The sequence below is a fragment of the Tyto alba genome, unplaced genomic scaffold, assembly GCF_018691265.1.
Source record: "Tyto alba isolate M040663 unplaced genomic scaffold, T.alba_DEE_v4.0 Super-Scaffold_42, whole genome shotgun sequence".
In the NCBI taxonomy this organism is placed as follows: Eukaryota; Metazoa; Chordata; class Aves; order Strigiformes; family Tytonidae; genus Tyto; species Tyto alba.
Genome location: NW_024881318.1, coordinates 18117455 through 18134847, shown reverse-complemented (window position 1 = coordinate 18134847; position 17393 = coordinate 18117455). Strand labels below are relative to the sequence as shown.

Sequence of the window (17393 nt, the reverse complement as noted above, 5' to 3'; positions counted from 1 at the left end):
AAGACAGTGAAGCTCCTTACTGAATAATTTTTAAGTAAACTTTCAATGAAATAATGACTTCGAGACCCTTTTTCCAAAGTTGGTGTATGCCTAGTCTGAGAAAGAAAACAAATGAATATGCTGTGAGAACACATGCCTGTGTCTTTATTAGACTTCTAAGCTCCTGTTAGATAACTGACATTTAAGAGCAATTTAGACTGTGGAACTGACAGGTATTTTGCATGGACAGTTTCACTGACTGAGGAGTAATTTGGGAGTACCTTTGTTTAGACGTTAGGGGAAGGTATCTGCCATTTTCTGTTTTACACTCTGGAATTCTGAAACAGCAGCATTGTCAACAGCAAAAGAGAATTTACTCCTTTGTATTTAGCAAGCATGGTAGGAAAAAAAATGAAACCTGACACAGTTTATACCAGTCACTCTTCTGTCCAATAAGGAGAATGTACTTTTAAATATTACCAGAAATGACATTCTGTTATCTTGGACAAGTGAATCCTAAGGTTAGAAATGAACATGCAGTTCAATTCAAGTGAGGCACTTAAAAGCCCTTCCACCTTCCCTTTTCAAGGACTTCTCATGAGGACCTTGTAGGATGAGTGGAGCCTGTATATTAAGTCTCTGGAAGGGTTTGTATTAATTCATAATCCAGAAAACAAAATGTGGTTTTGGGTCTGTATGCTGCCTCTGGCTTCTAAGTTCTGCTTAAAAGCAATAAAAATGTATGAAACCGGACATAATTTCTGAAAAGCTGTGTTTTGTAAGGGAGAAAAAACATCTCCAATAAGGCTTCTTCCTTTCAGAATTTTTAATTCCTTGAGACATTTGTTAATGAAATGCTTTTTCTGTTTATTTCAAAAGCGGAAGATGCTCTTTTCCTTGGTTTAACTGATGTTGTAGCCTCATATGCCCTTTAAAGCTACCCAGAGCTGTGAAGCAGATTTTTCTGCCATTTGCTAATGAGCGTCTCTGAATAAAGAAAAGTAATTTCTGTAGCCAGCTTAGCATTAGAACGGGAAAGTAGCATTTTGGGGTGACCGTATACAATAAAAACATTTACAGAGCAATATCCTTGCAGGTCAGTGAAGCAAAAGCACATCTCACCCTACTTCCATCTGTGCTTTGGTCATTCATGCTAAAGCAAATTAATACTGCCTCAGCTGCCTTTCTGACAGTTCATGGAGGAACCAGCAGAGTAGCCAGTGTGTCCTCAAGTTCTGCAGTTTATAACCTAAAGTTTTAACTTCATAGGTGGCTAAGGATTAGATTTACCGTATACCTCCTGGCATCTGTGCTGAACTGTATGTAATCAGCTGAGCATGCTGACCTCTGACTTGCTTCCTCACTTCAAAGGGTCTCAAAGCCCCTTAATGACAAATTTAGTGCAGGGCTTTATCTGTGTTTTAGATGTAGTTCATGTCTGTGGGAAAGAGGGGAATGTCTGTTTCCTCTGATATCCTCTACACCGGCCTTCCAATTGGTTCTCATCAAAAGTAAAAAGATTCCAGGATTTTGCTTCATCTGCAAAGGGAATGCTAGGATTTGCCCTCTGATCTGGGAAATGCATACAGGTGACCTTGCTGCACAAAGGTTATCGTCCTGCCTGAAGACGTTAGGACTGTTGGAAATGCATGCAATGATATTGCAGCCCCAGGTCTGAGGTTTCAACATCTTAGTCTGTTGAATCATTCCTTGTTGTAAAGACCCTTTTCTATGCTTTCAGATACTTAAAACTCTGTTCTGCTGTCTTTACACCTTTTTAATTGTTTTTTTTCCTTCTGATGATGGTAAGGAAACCAGAACTGTACAGTGTCCAAGATGTCAACACCCAGTGGACTTACCTAGTAACAACGCTGACGCATTTTGTTCTGTTGACTTCCAGTGCTTTTGGTCACCACTGAACTTCTGTCTAGTGCTTCCACAGAACTAATTAGTATTAGCCCCCAAGATCTTTCCCTGGGTGGAAAGAGCTGCCTCAGAACCTGTTGGTGTGTGTAAAGCTGGGATTATTTTTTCACTTTAGCTTATTGATTCAAATTTATGAACAGTGAAATTTATTTGCCATTTTATTGTCCTATGAGAGTCATGAGCTCCTTGTTATCTTTTCCTTCTCCAAACAGAAAATAAAACTTGTTCTAATTCTGTATTAGCTATCTTGATAGATTAATTCATGTTCAGGAAGTATTTCAGGAAGCAAACATTGTTATCTTTTGTTCCCTCTATCACACTCAGTGTAGTTACAGCAGTGACAATGATTGTTTATAGACAGATTTTGACACTTGAACTACATGACACGGAATTCTGGTTTCATATTATTGTGTTATTCTGTAGGTTTAACATCTAGATCAAGTGATCATTTTGGCATAATAGCTCTTGTTCTCATCTTTAATAGGCAACTTTTTAATTTTTTACTTGTTTATGACGCATACAAGACATACCATTAACAGGATGCAAGCCATTTCAAAATGGTTGTGCAGCCTACGCCAGAGTTGTGAATCACTGTTCCACAGTCTTTCTTGGTACGTGTGTTATGTCATTCCTGCTTCACCTTCAAAAAATAAGCCTCTGTATATTGAATAAGTAGAAATGTGCACATAATGAGTTGAAAAAATGAGACAACGTTTTTGAAGTGAACTGTGCACATTCACATTTCCTACTCTCATTTTCTTTCACATCCTGCTCACCAAGTATTTCAGGAGGAAAAAAAAAAAATCCAAAAGATATTCTTAACCTAGTTAGCGCTGTCCAGCCTGGACTAGTTCACCTATCTCTTCGAGTGCAGATATTCACATGCATCCCAACATAGATCACTTACATTTTGACATGTAGACAACATATTTGGTTACAGCGATCACAGCCTTGAAGGTGTAGGGACTGAAGACCTGAAGAAAGATTTGGACACCTGATTTTGTCTTTTCCAGTTATGCTTGTTGAAATATAGATAATACCTTCCCTACTAAGCATACATTGTCAGGGTTGTTCTGTGCTAACTCCAGAACACTGCTAATTCTTATAGAATAAACCTATGCTTCTAGTTGATGTGTACTTTTTCTAATAGAAAATGGTGTTAATCAGTTTATGCTGTTTATTCAGGAAGTTTTGAACAGCAGTACAGAAACTGATGGGGTACTTATTTCATTTTGTTGTCACTTGGAGAAATCCGTAGTAGTAAACTAAGTGTTGGGAAACTGTCTTATTACAGGAAATAACATTTTTCTATTTAGAAGCTTTACTGAGAAGCTTTGAAGATCAGTTACTTTTGGGAAACACTTTAAGAGTTATTAAAATTTCCTCAGAGGTTCTAATATTTGCTTGTTAAGGGTTTTTTTGCAAAATATTGCATACGTGAAAGTATATGAAATTGCACTGGCCATTTACAAGGTATTTTTCCTCCTAATCCCAATGACTTTGTGTGGTGCTGTTGCAGTGAATTGATGAGGGCTTTCCGAGGGGACTTGCAGTGACCAGATCACTTGTGAACTCAGACTCAAATTTCCCATTTGATAAGATAGAAATAGCTCTCTAATAGTCTGTAGTTTTAATACAGTGTGCATCACAGCTAGTTGCTGTAAAATATGGTAGTTGAAATGTATTTTTAGAAGTGATAAATCATTAACTATACAGATGTTTTTCATTGATTCTAAAAAGCATTTTCCTTTTGCAGAGCTGCAGGTTGTATGCAACAAAACACTTACGAGTATTATTGAGAGCGAATGTAGAGTTCTTCAGCAACTGGGGGATTGAGTTACTGGTGACCCAGTTACATGATAAAAATAAAACTATTTCTTCAGAGGCACTTGATATTCTGGATGAGGCATGTGAAGACAAGGTGAGCATCCTTTCCATTTTCAACCTCTTTTTGGTATGTTACTCTGAAACCTGTTCCTCACCCTCTCCTCCAGTAGCAAAGTAAAAGTATGCAGGAAACTACTGGTGGTTTCGTTCCTTGATTCTCACTGATGGACTTCATAATAGTTTATGGACCCGCTTGCTGAAAACACTGCAGTATCAATGCTAAGAAAATGTAGGCTTCTGGATTATGCCTACTTTTAAATATTAATTCAGACTAATTCAGCTATTTTGAACATTATGCTTTTTTGTGAAATAAAAGATATTTGATGACAGAAGGTACCTAAAACAGATAATACTAGGATGAGGTTATTGTTGTTTGATACTTCCTTTTGTGAAAAACTTGTTGCTTCAGTACTGGAGGACTGTTGTGCTTGTTGTAGTTTTCAGAATTATACAGTGCTCAGATACTCCTTTATACATTTTCAATTATTTTAGGCCAATCTTCATGCCCTTATACAAATGAAACCAGCTCTTTCTCATCTTGGAGACAAGGGTTTACTTCTGCTTCTAAGGTAACTGTTGAGTATGCTGTTTGCCCTTACTCTGTGGGAAAAAATAAGTGTTTGTTTTTATTCAAATTATATGATTTAAGTGGAGTACTAACTGTCTGATGTTACTTTACAGATTTCTGTCCATCCCAAAAGGGTTTTCATACCTAAATGAAAGAGGCTATGTAACAAAACAAATGGAAAAGTGGCAAAAGGTAATGCAAAGAATAAAAAGTGTGCTAGATATTAGGATGAAGAAGGGTGTGAATATGCAGGTTTAGAAGGTTTAAGATTCTTAAAAGTATTGCATATTCATATACATGTGTTCCTAATGCAAATAAATTTATTGCCTCAGTGACTTAATGATTTTGCCGAAAAAAGTTGACAGGGACTTAGGAGTTCCATAGCTCCTCTGTATGTGCATGCTTTTGATTTACCCAGGCCTTTTATATAATTCTGATCTTTCAGCAAATATTTCAGGAGTGTAGTGGCTTTCTAAAATAGGTTGTTGTGTAAGGTCTTAGCTAGAGAAGCGTATAAGGAATACTACTTTTCAAGATACCTGTTATGTCTGGGTGTTGCTAATTCAGGTTAAATCTAGAGCTCATGAAGATAGAAGTAGTTTATGCTATTAGAAAGGAAATGGGAACATAAGACCATTAAGAAAAATTCATCGTTGTCATGACTAGAATGAAATTCTTCATACATTACTTTGTTTTCATTATTGTTACATGCTTGGTCTCATTCCTATTGTCATTTTTTTTTTTACTAACTCATAAGCTGTCACTTCCCTAGAAATACAGAAATGCATGGTGATCTCATGTTTGGGTTAAAGTCAGATGTGAAACATTTGTGTTTTCCTTTTTTTAATAAATTTACTGAAATAATTATGGAATGAATCATTGACTCTGCAGACTCATTGTATGCATGAAGTACAGTAATTTTGCTGAGCCCCACCGTCAGATCATAAAGAAATTCAGTCTCCCTTAAGGAGCATTTCAATTACACCTTCTTTATAAACTACCGTACTATAAAAATAAATAACTAAATATATTGTCTCAACCTTTGTCTGTCTTCTTTTAGGAATACAACTTAAAGTATGTTGAATTGATTGAAGAACAACTTAATGAAGCACTTACAACATACCGCAAACCTGTTGATGGTGATAACTATGTTCGTCGGAGCAACCAAAGGTAAATTTGGGAAAATGTGTCTTTGGGAGTAAGCTGATGAGACTGATCGAGAGCACTTTAAACTAAGCCAAGGAGAGTATGGCATCACCTCAGGATGGCAATGCTAATAGGAACATTTACAGTGCTCCTGGGAGCATAGAGAGCTCAGGAGTATATCTACACCGCTTGTATACCAACACATGCAATATGAAAAACAAACAGGTTGAACTGGAAGCGTTGGTCAGTTCCCAGAGCTATGTCTTTGGTATTGGCAAGACCTGGTGGAATGAGTCCCACAATCAGACTGTTGGCATGGAGGGCTACAGGCAGTTGGGGAGGAATAGTCAGGGCAGGCGAGGTAGAGATGTCACCCTGTATGTAAAGGAGAGGTTTGATTGTACAGCCTTTACAGTTAATGGTGGTGTGTTTGAGAGCCTCTGGGTGAGGACTAGGGATGGGAAACAAAGGAGATGTTGTAGTCAGCATCTACTACTGATGGCTCAGCCAGAATGTTAGCACTGATGAGTTATTCTGTGGACAATTAGGATAAATTTCTGGATCAGTATCCTTTGTCCTTACGGGAGACTTCAACTTCCTGGACATCAACTGCCAATACTATATTGCTCTGACAAGCAGGTCTTGGAAATTGTTGAAGTTTGTAGGAGGTAACTTCTTGTCACAATTACTCAGTGAGTCAGCTAGGGCAGATGCCCTCCTAGACTTGCTATTTGTGAATAGAGAAGGACTCATGAGAGGTGTGATTGTAGGTGCCTATCTCAGCCACAGTGACCATGAAAAGGTTGAGTTTAAATTTTCAGAGTAATGAGAAAAAAGATGGGGGAGTTGCTACCCTGGACTTCAGGGAGCTGTTTAGCAGAGTGGCCTGGGAATCTGCTTTTGAGGGCTTAGGAGACCATGAGTGCTGATCAGTTTTTAAGAATCACCTTTTAAAAGCACAGGAGGAGTCAATCCCATTGTGTCATAAGTCAAGCAAGTGGGGCAGAAGACCAGCTTGGCTGAACAGGGAACTCCTTGTGGAGCTCAAGAGGAAAAAGAAATTGTGTGATCTCTGGAAGCAAGATCAGGCTTCACAGGAAGACTACAGACCTGTGGTCCATATATGCAGGGAGAAGACACGAAAAGCCAGAACTCAATTAGATTTGAAACTGGCCAGTGTTGTGTCAGATAACAAGAAGGGCTTTAGGTGTGTTAATAGCAGGAAGAGGTTAAACAAAGCATTGGACCAATACTTGTTGCAGATAATCACCTGACTAAGGGGGATGAAGAAAAAGCAGAGGCATTCAGTGCTTTTTTTGCCTCAGTCTTTAATAATACTGATAGACTTTGGGCTGCTCAGTGCCCTGAGTCAGAGGACCACAAGTGTGGGAACAGTGACTTTCCATCTGTGGATACTGAAATTGTAAGGGACCAGCTGTATCAGCTGAATGTTCACAAATCCTTGGGGCCTGATGGGATTCATTCCAGAGTACTGAAGGAGCTATTGGATGTTATGGGAGGACCCCTCTCAATCATCTACCAAAGGTCCTGGGAGTCTGCGAAGGTGCCTGCTGACTGGAAGATAGCCAGTGTTATTCCCATCTACAAGAAGGGCACAAGGGAAGACCCAGGAAACTACAGACCTGTTAGTCTAACCTCAGTTTCTGGAAAAATTACAAAGCTCATACTGTGTACTTTTGAAAGGCATTTAAAGAACAATGCAATCATCAGGCTGAGTCAACAGGGGTTCACAAATTGAAAGTCCCATTTAACTAATTTGCTATCCTTATATGATAAGGTCACCTACCTAGTGGCTGAAGGAAGATGGTGAATGTAGTTCTTCTGAATTTTAGTAGGGCTTTTGATACTGTCTCTCACAGCATCCTTCTGGACAAGTTGTCCAGCTGTGGGATGAGCAGGTTCACGGTGTGCTGGGTGAAAAACTGGCTGAAGAGCAGAGCTCAAAGGGTTGTGGTGAATGGGGCTACATCTGGCTGGGGACCAGTCACTAGAGGTGTTCCTCAGGGCTCCATTCTAGGGGCAGTTCTGTTCACTAAATTTATCAACGATCTAGATGCAGGAGTTGAATTCACCATTAGCAAGTTTGCTGATGATGCCAAACTAGGAGGTGCTGTTGACTCTCTTGAGGGACAGGAGGCCTTGCAGAGGGATCTAGATAGATTAGAGCACTGGACAGTGATTAATGGGATGAAATTTAAGAAGTCCAAATGCTGGATTCTGCACCTGGGATGGAGTAACACAGGGTGCCAGTATAAATTGGGAGAGGAGTGTCTGGAGAGCAGCCCTGCAGAAAGGGGCCCCGGGGGTGCTGGTGGGCAGCAGGCTCAGTGTGAGCCAGCCACGTGCCCTGGCAGCCCAGGGGGCAAAGCCCACCCCGGGGTGCATCAGACACCTGGTGCATCACCAGCTGTTTGGAGAAAAGGAGGCTGGGGGGTGACCTCATTGCTCCCCACAGCTTCCTGGGGGGAGGGGTTGTAGAGAGGGAGGTGCTGAGCTCTTCTCCCTGGTACCCAGTTGTAGGACATGTGGGAATTGTTCAAAGCTGCAGGAGGTTCAGACTGGACATCAAGAAGCATTTCTTTACCGAGAGGGTGGTCAAACACTGGCACAGGCTTCCTAGAGAGGCGGTGGTTGACCCAGGCCTGTAATGTGTTTGGATTTGGACAGTGCCCTTAATAACAGTGTTTTAACTTTTGTTCAGCCCTGAGTTGGTGAGGCAGTTGGACTACATGATTGTTGTAGGTTCCTTCTGACTGAACTATTCTATTCTTTTCTAAATTCTCCCGAAGAACCCTTTGTCTGCAAAAACTCAAGAGTTACTCATTGCATTTTACTGTAGTGTAAGTTATTTTAAAAGAAAATGTCAGAATTTCTGAGAAAGCATACGATTTCTCTTTCTGCCAGATTACAGCGACCACATGTCTACCTGCCCGTTCATCTTTATGGCCAACTGGTGCACCATAAAACAGGCTGCCATTTATTGGAGTCTCAGGTGAGGATAATAACTGTTTATAGCTTGAAAGATTTTAGAATACTGTAAGCCTTTTTAAACACATTTTAAAAGAGATGGCTTTTAAATTGTCATTGCTAAATAATTTGATTATGAACGTCTTAAGTTGTATGGGGCCAAAAAGTTAATATTGTCTTTGCCATTTAGTCTCATAAAATTTCTTCTCAACGTTGAAATGTGAGAGAAATACCTTGCAACATTTTTCTTAAAATGACTAACAAAATCTCACAATGGAAAACAACTCACCAATAGAAATAATTTTTCAGTCTGTATATAAGTGAATTGTATATTGATAAATAAAACTGTGCCTATCCTTTTAAGCATACAAAAATGTGGAGATGAGGGAATAAAATCTTTTAATATCTTGAAAAGCTAATAACACAAACCCTAAGCCAGTTCATAGTTGCTTGAATGAATTCACTTTTAACGTGGGTTTGCAAGATGATATAATGAATTGAATAAAATAGTTGAAAAGTTCAAGGGAAAGTTGATATATTGTAGTGTGTTGGTCTAATTAATTTGTTATCTTTACAAAATGTGAATCAACTTGATGTAATCAGTGTTTACATTAAAATTTTCTGCTTGCATTACCATTGCTGTTAATTTATGCTTATTATTCTAGAACCATCACTGTTCATTTTAGGGTGCGCACTTTAGTGCTTTACCTTTTCTTAATAACGCAAGACAACCTGTTTGACTGAGGTCTCTTTAATTTTCAACTGAGGGTTTGTTTTTTTTTCTTCTTCTTCTCCTTCAGAGTATTGTTACAGATCTAAGTTACACAGTTCGCTCCCCAATGCTGGATAAGTGGGAAGGAATTAAGCAGCTGAAAGCAGCCCTTTGGGCCTTGGTTAGTAATAGATTTACAAACTTTCTGCAATTGTTTGAGTTCTGTTATGACTCTTGATTCTTAAATAACTGAGCAAAATTCTATAAGATCATTAATTAGAGGTTTTGTTATAGAAAGTGTATGTTTTTTCCAGTTTGGTATTCTGTACCTTAACTAGACTTCCAGTTGAAAATGGTTGACTGCACCCAAACCTCTGCTTTGAGATGTGGCTTGAAAATGTTGAAAGCTTTATACTGACAGTGCTGCAGATCACATCAAAATCAAAACTTACTTGACAAACTTTTATTCCAGGGCAATATTGGATCGTCAAATTGGGGTCTTAACTTGCTGCAAGAGGAGAATGTAATTCCTGATATAATGGCACTTGCCCAACATTGTGAGGTTCTCTCTGTTAGAGGGTATGTGTAACTGATTTATACGTAGAATTTACAGATGGTAGTTGCCAGAGGTTTTCAAATAGCCTTACCTAATTTACATGAATATAGTTTTGCACTTACTTGGAAGTCAGTTATTAAAGATCATCGGTGACTGTCACTAAGTGGTGACAATCACAGAATTGTGTAGGAATTCTGAAAGAACATGCAGTAAGCAAATGAAACCTATGAAAAAAGACGTACTAATTTTCTCCTTTAAAAAAAAAAACAAAACAAAACAAACCAAAACAAAAACAGTTAAAATATTTGCTACTTATCTCTGTTGGAATCAAATTATTATTCCATCATTTTCATTCAGTATCTTTTTTGAATCTGGAAAAGCATAAATAGATGGTCTTTTTGCCTAATACTGCTACTGCATTAATGTTTGTCGTTTTATTATTTTTTTAAAAAGGGTAACTTTCTATTTTATGTAATTAGGCACTTTTAGTAGTTAGGTTTTATTTTTGCATAGTGTATTGTTCTTATTACTTAAGCGTTCATTGATTGACAAATAAAAATGAACAAAAAGCTACTTGGCAGTTTTGTGAAGTTTCTGTTGAATTGTTTTGAAACTGTTTCCTTTTAAAAGGTAAATAAATTTAGTTAAATTAGATGCTATTGTTGCTTTTTTTTTCCATTTATATATTAAATACAGAACCTGTGTCTACGTGCTTGGTCTAATAGCCAAAACTAAACAAGGGTGTGACATTTTGAAGCATCACAACTGGGATGCAGTGAGACACAGTCGTAGACAGCCTTGGCCAGTGGTCCCTGATGACATGGAGCAGCTCTGCAATGAACTTTCTTCCATACCCAGCACTCTTAGCTTGAACTCTGAGTCTACCAGTTCTAGGCATAACAGTGAAAGTGAATCTGCTCCTTCAAGTAAGTAACAACAAACAAACAAAAAGCAACAACAGGAAAAAGAAAAAAAAAAAAAAGAAAAAGAAAAAATAAAAGGAAAGAAAAATACCACAAAACAGCATTTTGTTTTTCTTGCCAACCTTTTGGCAGGATGAGGTTCAGGCAAATGTTGTAAAGGTGTTATTGCAAGAAAGAGCGCAAGCAAGGGGACAATTACATGCATTCAGAGAAATGTAGACAAGTGAGAAGGAAGAGAACAGTGTCTTATGTTTGCATTTGGTGTAGAAGTAAGAAGTTTTAACATCAGGGTAAGTTACTAGTTTTTATGTCAAGTCATGGCAGCTTGCTGCAATACCCTGCAGAAATCTTCATGCTTTGGCTATAAAGATACATGTACTTGGTTGTCCTCAAAGGAATATTCTAGAATATAAATACATACATTCTGTGTGTATACACACACACACAGAATATTGCTGTACTTACATTCTTGTATGTTTTGAGAATCCGGTAAATTTTAATTTTGCTATGGATATTTGGAATTTAAATTCAGAAATACATGATATTTAGATCTCATGAAAGAAGTTGTAATCCTTACAGCTGGATATTTGCACTGAAATAAGATAGTGTGGCTTTTCTGTTGAAGCAATGAAACCTTCAGCTCAGATTCTTAATTTACACTAAGTTCTGCAGAGAAAACCTTGAATTAAAATTGCAGTAAATCACATGGTGTCCTACTTTGACTTGTATAGAATTGTTTACTTTTTTGCAACATAGTTTATACACTTCGAAGCAATGTCCATTTCCAGTGACAAAGTCTCATATAATTTCAGGTATGTTCATCATGGAGGATGACCGTTTTGGTAGTACTTCCACTAGTGCATTCTTCTTAAATATCACTGAAGAAGCAGAACAAATATTTTATGACAGACCTGGGCCTTCAAAGGACAAAGACCGTAGTCCCTTTCCTTTCTTTTCCTCTAGCAGACTTGTGAAAAATCGCATTCTAAACTCTCTTACTCTGCCTAATAAAAAACACAGAAGTAGCAGTGATCCAAAAGGAGGAAAGCTGACATCATCTGACAGTAAATCAGGACTGAGGCGAAATCGTACAGTAACAGAACCTTCCAGTAGCATAGACTTTCCTGCTGTGGAAGAATACAACCCTGTTTTCAGAGTTCCTAAAATCCAGACTTTACGATTAGAAACTTCTTTTGTTGGAAGTAAGCACATGGAAGATACAGATAGTACCCCAAGTATTGGAGAAAATGATCTGAAGCTGCCAAAATGTCTTGGAAACGAAATTCACCGGGAAAACACAAGCAGAGAAAAGCTGATAGGAGATGGTACTACACAAACACATTTCAAGAGTCGTAGCTTAAGTTTCAATACAGATACCACAACAAGCGGCATAAGCTCAATGAGCTCTAGCCCTTCAAGGGACACTGTAGGTGTGGATGCTACAAATGTAGATACTGACTGCGGAAGTTTGAGTACTGTGGTAAGCACAAAAACTGTTAAACCAAGTCACTGTTCAACACCACAGTCTAACCACCTGCCTCTCTCAAAATCTAACTCTGTATCCCTGGTACCGCCAGGGTCTTCTCATACACTTCCCCGAAGAGCCCAGTCTCTTAAAGCTCCTTCTCTTGCTATGATAAAAAGTCTTGCTGACTATAATTTTAGCTACACAAGTTCTCGGGATGCCTTTGGCTATGCTACACTAAAACGCTTACAACAGCAGAGGATGCATCCTTCACTGTCTCACTCAGAAGCCCTAGCATCACCGGCAAAGGACGTGCTGTTTACTGACACTATCACCATGAAGTCTGGCAGCCTGGATTCTCGGCTAACCCCAAGCCGGTAAGAGATTATTGTGTGCTTATTTCTTACTTCAAAGCTGTAAGGGCAATTAAATAAGAAAAGTGTATTTCTAATTTTTATTTTCCAACTTCACCTAAAAGTGATGGTTGTTGCATGATGATTCATAACTTCACTGAAAGCAGTATCAATATTGGGAGAATATAATAATAGAATTCTCAACTTTGTAAGTGCTGTCAGGGAAGTCCAGCTTCCATAGTTGTGCTTAGTGCCTTTAGTGTTGCTGGTGTCAAAGGAGAATGTTTCCTTTCCTGTTCAACTTTTTTAATATTTAAATGCAATTACACTGCTAACATTACTAAAGTTGCAGTGACACCCAACTGCCCATGTAGTCAGAACTATATTTCAGAAGATTTTCTTGATGTCACTTGGTGAGGTTTTAGGACAGGGACTCCTGCCAGTATGCTATATTCGTGTTCACTGTGGTATTAAGGCCAGTGATGAGATACTGGTACCACTGATAGGAATGTCATTTTGGCTTCTTCACTACAACAGAGCAAAGATTTTACTCATAGCATTTATTTTTAGATGGCAGAGTCACCTCTTTATTTTTGAATAATATTAGATGTTCTGAAGACTAATTGGATAGTTACATAAGATATCTAGCTCATGACATTGACACTGTTTCCAGCATCTACAGTCAGTGCTTAACAACTCTCTCTTATAAGATCTTCTACCAAACTTTTCTTTTCAGATCATCTTTTAGCTAGTGCATTGTATTTTCCCATTACTATTGCAAGAGAAAAGACACTTTCTATTGCTGTTCTTACATAAATATCCTCTCTCAGATGAGAAAAAGGGGAGAAGCTACCAGTACATTAGTCATCTGCTTACTGCGCAGAACAGTAATAAATGCCCAGTCCCTGAATTGTACTCCTCATACCCAGTTGAGTGTATATATGGTTCCTGTTTATTACTGTGCATTTTTGTCCATGCATTTGTTGATACTTTCACATGATTCTGCAAAGATGCCATAAAAAAAGTTTTGTTCCTTTTGTTCAATTAAGTTAGAACTAGACTGAGTGAAATCGTTAAATTAAAAATGATTCAGTAGTTAAAGTGCAGTCCTGGAAATCAGAAGTGCTCTTCCTTGCTCTGTCACTGACTTCCTGTGCTAATGCAGGAAAAAATCAGTGTCATTTCAATGGCAGTACAGGTTCTGTTGTGGCTGTACTAACACACTGTTCCGTGCAGTCATGTTCTTGATGTGCAAAGCATCATTGCTGCAGTGGACTTTCCTCCTGAGACTTTGTATGCGGTGTAGTACTAACTATTGCTGTTTTTAAGCTGTTTGTGATCTCTTATATTACTGGTTAGGCTTAGTGATTTGAGCTGACCTGTTTAACATTGAACTGAAATGACTGGAGTGCTTGTATCTCTGAGAAAGTTAAAAAGTTGCGGATGTACATATTAAAAGAGATTGTCAGATTGTGGTCATTACTAATATAATTGATTGGAAAGACTATGATGTAACTAGAATGTCTTTCTCTTTCTGATTACAGCTGAGTTGTCTGCACTGAATAATTGCGGTCCTTTAAATTTCAGAGTATGTTGCTACTTCCAGCTAAATATTGTCCTTAACTGCTAAGTAATAAATTGGAAATAAATATTCTGTCCTTTTTTTCTGTGAAGTCTATTTTTCTGTCAGTCTTCAGAAAAATTTGACTCATGCTTCATTGTTAAATACATGTGTTCATAGTTACTATCAGTTTTCAACTGATCTTTGTGATGTTTCTAGTTGCTTTCGTTCAAAAGGCTGAAAAGCTTATTTCCTTGCATAAATTACTTTGCGAGGCTAAATTTCCCACCCTTATCTTTAAAGACCAAAAATGTTAACGTGTGTGTCTCAAATCCTGATTGTGGCTCTCGCGTTATCACTTGCAGACACACTTTCATGAAAACTTACTGTTTTTCATTACTACTAATGATATATCTGTTAGCTTTTCCAGGAAAAGCAGGGACAAATGTTTTGGATTAATACTTCTATCTTTAATTTTACGTTGAGAGTAATTGTAGAATGCTTCATTTTGAAATAACTAATGCAAATGGATGGTTTAGAATCATAGAATCATTTAAGTTAGAAGAGAACTTCAAGATAGAGTCCAACCATTAACCCAACACTGCCAAGTCCACCACTAAATCATGTCCCGAAGCACCACGTCTACACATCTTCTAAATACCTCCAGGGATGGTGACTCAGCCACTTCCCTGGGCAGCCTGTTCCAGTGCTTGACAACCCTTTCAGTGAAGAACTTTGTCCTAATACCCAATCTAAACCTCCCCTGGTCCAACTTGAGGCCATTTCCTTTCATCCTTTTTGAAGTATGGCTTGACTTCTCTTTTACATCCACTGCTACTGTCATTAGCATTGGCCAGAATTAGTAGCAAGAAAACTACTGATGTCATATAACTTGTTCTGCATGTTCCCTCTCATAATGTCTTGAACCTTACATGGTCAAGCCTTGATAATTTAATTTTATCTCAGTATAAATCTGTTAACTGTTATGGATAAGAAGACATTTTAATTGCCCACCTAAAACAAACAAACAAAAAGATATAAAATTATTTCTAAGGCAGAAAGTCAAGAAAACAAATGTTTACCCCCCAGTGTATAATAATTTGCAGTAATAGAATTAAAATTTACTGCTCCTGAGTTATGTCTCTTCTTTTTACTAGAAAGCAGACCACCTACGTAAGTTGATTAGCAGAAAACATTTATAGGTTTTTATCTTCAATGATAAGTAAAATGACAGATGGCCAAATATGAAATTTCCATCATCAGGACTCTGATTAGCACTGAGAACTTGTCCTACAGCCTCCTCTCTCTTGACTCATTGTCCCAACCTATTCCTTTGTTCCTTGCACTGCTTGTCACAGCTCTGCTCATTGCCCAGGTTCAGGTTTGTTCTTTGTGTATTCATGTTGAATAAATTCTTCCTCCATGCTTGGGTGACCAAATAAATGGCTCCTTCACAGTACAGGAAAAAAATGCTCCTTGCTTGCATTGCTGGTACCTAGTAGCCTCAAGCTTTGCATTTGCAGGGATGTGCCTGGTCAGTTCAAAGTTTGTGAATATCCAGTGAAGCTATATTCAGTTTATAGGTACATTTCAAAACAAGCAGTTAGCAGTTCAAAAGCCTAAATCTTTACTGACCACATCTGTGCTGTATGTCTTAGAAGCCTGGTAAACTGGATAAAATTTGTGGGTTTGCAGGGTTGGCAGACCCTCCAGCAGAAGTTCCATCCTGCTGTCTTTCAAGTCCCTGTCCCAGGACTTTCAAAGAAAAAATTTTTACCTGAGGAGCAGCCAAACCACCCGATCCAATATGAGACAGAAAAAAGCAACGAGTCTATAGCTGTAATTTGACAGACTAACAAGCTCTTGGTTCTACAGTGGGAAGATGAGGATAGTCTTTGTGTCAGCAGTCCTTCTTTTAATGTGCCAGAATGAGACATTTACCAAGATTGTGATTTATTATTCCAATGTTCCAGGTTCATGAAAGCTTTAAGTTATGCTTCATTAGATAAAGAAGATTTATTAAGTCCTATTAACCAAAACACACTTCAGCGTTCATCTTCAGTCCGCTCCATGGTTTCTAATGCTACATATGGTAGCTCTGACGATTACATTGGCCTTGCTCTCCCAGTGGATATCAATGAAATATTTCAGGTATGTATGTAGTAACTTAGTGCATTCATTTGCATTTTTATGCTGAAAGGTAGTCAACTGTTGCATTTTCATCAGAATAGATTTAGAGAAGTGAGGAAAAACTTATGTGGTACTTTCAAACAAGGAATTTTGGAGAACGAGTTTCTTTTCTAACCCTGTTTACAGAAAATAACTGGTCTGTTTCATATTATTAGGCAAATAATGACACAGACTGGATTAGAAGAGTGTTAAGCAATGGTAGAATAAATATGCTGTCATAAGATTTTTAGCTGACAGCTAACTTTTATACTAAAACTAGCATAGTCTGTTGACACTTGTTAGTACCTCTTTAGCCAACTAATTGATGTGTTCATTGGTCAACTGTAAATGATGTGTATAACACAGTTAACTTCCTGCTACCGTGATCTTGATTAACTATTAGTTTATTTGTATATATATCGTCATAGAATTAAATTAAATTGTCTTTCTTAACCTCACAAAAAATACATATTTAAGTTAAAACAAGCTATTTTAAGTGCTCAATTGCCTTGCTCTTTCTACTTGGTTAAAACACATTCCTATCCAACAAACTGATGCATCACAAGGTTTAATATTCTGTTACTTAATTATCAAAAACAGGACATGGTCTATGTCAAAGGTAAATCAGTGGGCTTCCTTATCTTTTGTTTAGTCTTTACCTTTCAAACCTAAATTACTTTTTTACTAATCTCAAAAAATTACTAAAGCAAGAGCAAAGGCATTATTTTCCATCATAACTACCTACCTCTGTTCCTCCTTATCAAATAACTGCTTTTTATTTCTCCTTTGCAGTCTTTGTGGCATATTTATGTTGTCTCATTTCTTCTCTCTCAACTCTTCTTGTAGAGTTGAGACATGTCTCGACTCCACAGAATCTTACAGGCAACTCTTCAGATGTCCTGGGTGGTTTTGCACTGCCTTCCCAAGATCTCCAGTGGTGTAGAGTGATCATGGACAGCTCATTAATAGCCACCTCTGAGTCCCTGGTTTCCTTGCAGCCTGTCACCCCTGTTTTAACATCTAGTCTCTGTTCATAAGCCTTGCTTAATAAGTGTTCATTCACAATTGTATGCTTTCCTCATTGGCTTTGCTTTAGTACTCAGGACCCCATTCCTAATTTCCCCTTCTAGTTAGATCTTTTCCTGAAGAAAAAATGGACA

At 38.0% G+C, this 17393-nt stretch overlaps 1 protein-coding gene across 1 annotated transcript in view; it reads left to right on the top strand.

Moving 5' to 3' along the window:
• The window catches only part of RICTOR (RPTOR independent companion of MTOR complex 2), an 88759-nt gene that overhangs the window by 61183 nt on the left and 10183 nt on the right, over positions 1 to 17393 (top strand). Inside the window, exons 23-32 of the mRNA XM_042804414.1 lie at positions 3662 to 3826; positions 4285 to 4361; positions 4474 to 4552; positions 5421 to 5530; positions 8432 to 8519; positions 9295 to 9387; positions 9679 to 9785; positions 10459 to 10688; positions 11498 to 12527; positions 16038 to 16215. Of these exons, the coding sequence (XP_042660348.1) occupies positions 3662 to 3826; positions 4285 to 4361; positions 4474 to 4552; positions 5421 to 5530; positions 8432 to 8519; positions 9295 to 9387; positions 9679 to 9785; positions 10459 to 10688; positions 11498 to 12527; positions 16038 to 16215 (2157 nt within the window). The remainder of the gene's footprint in view (positions 1 to 3661; positions 3827 to 4284; positions 4362 to 4473; positions 4553 to 5420; positions 5531 to 8431; positions 8520 to 9294; positions 9388 to 9678; positions 9786 to 10458; positions 10689 to 11497; positions 12528 to 16037; positions 16216 to 17393) is intronic.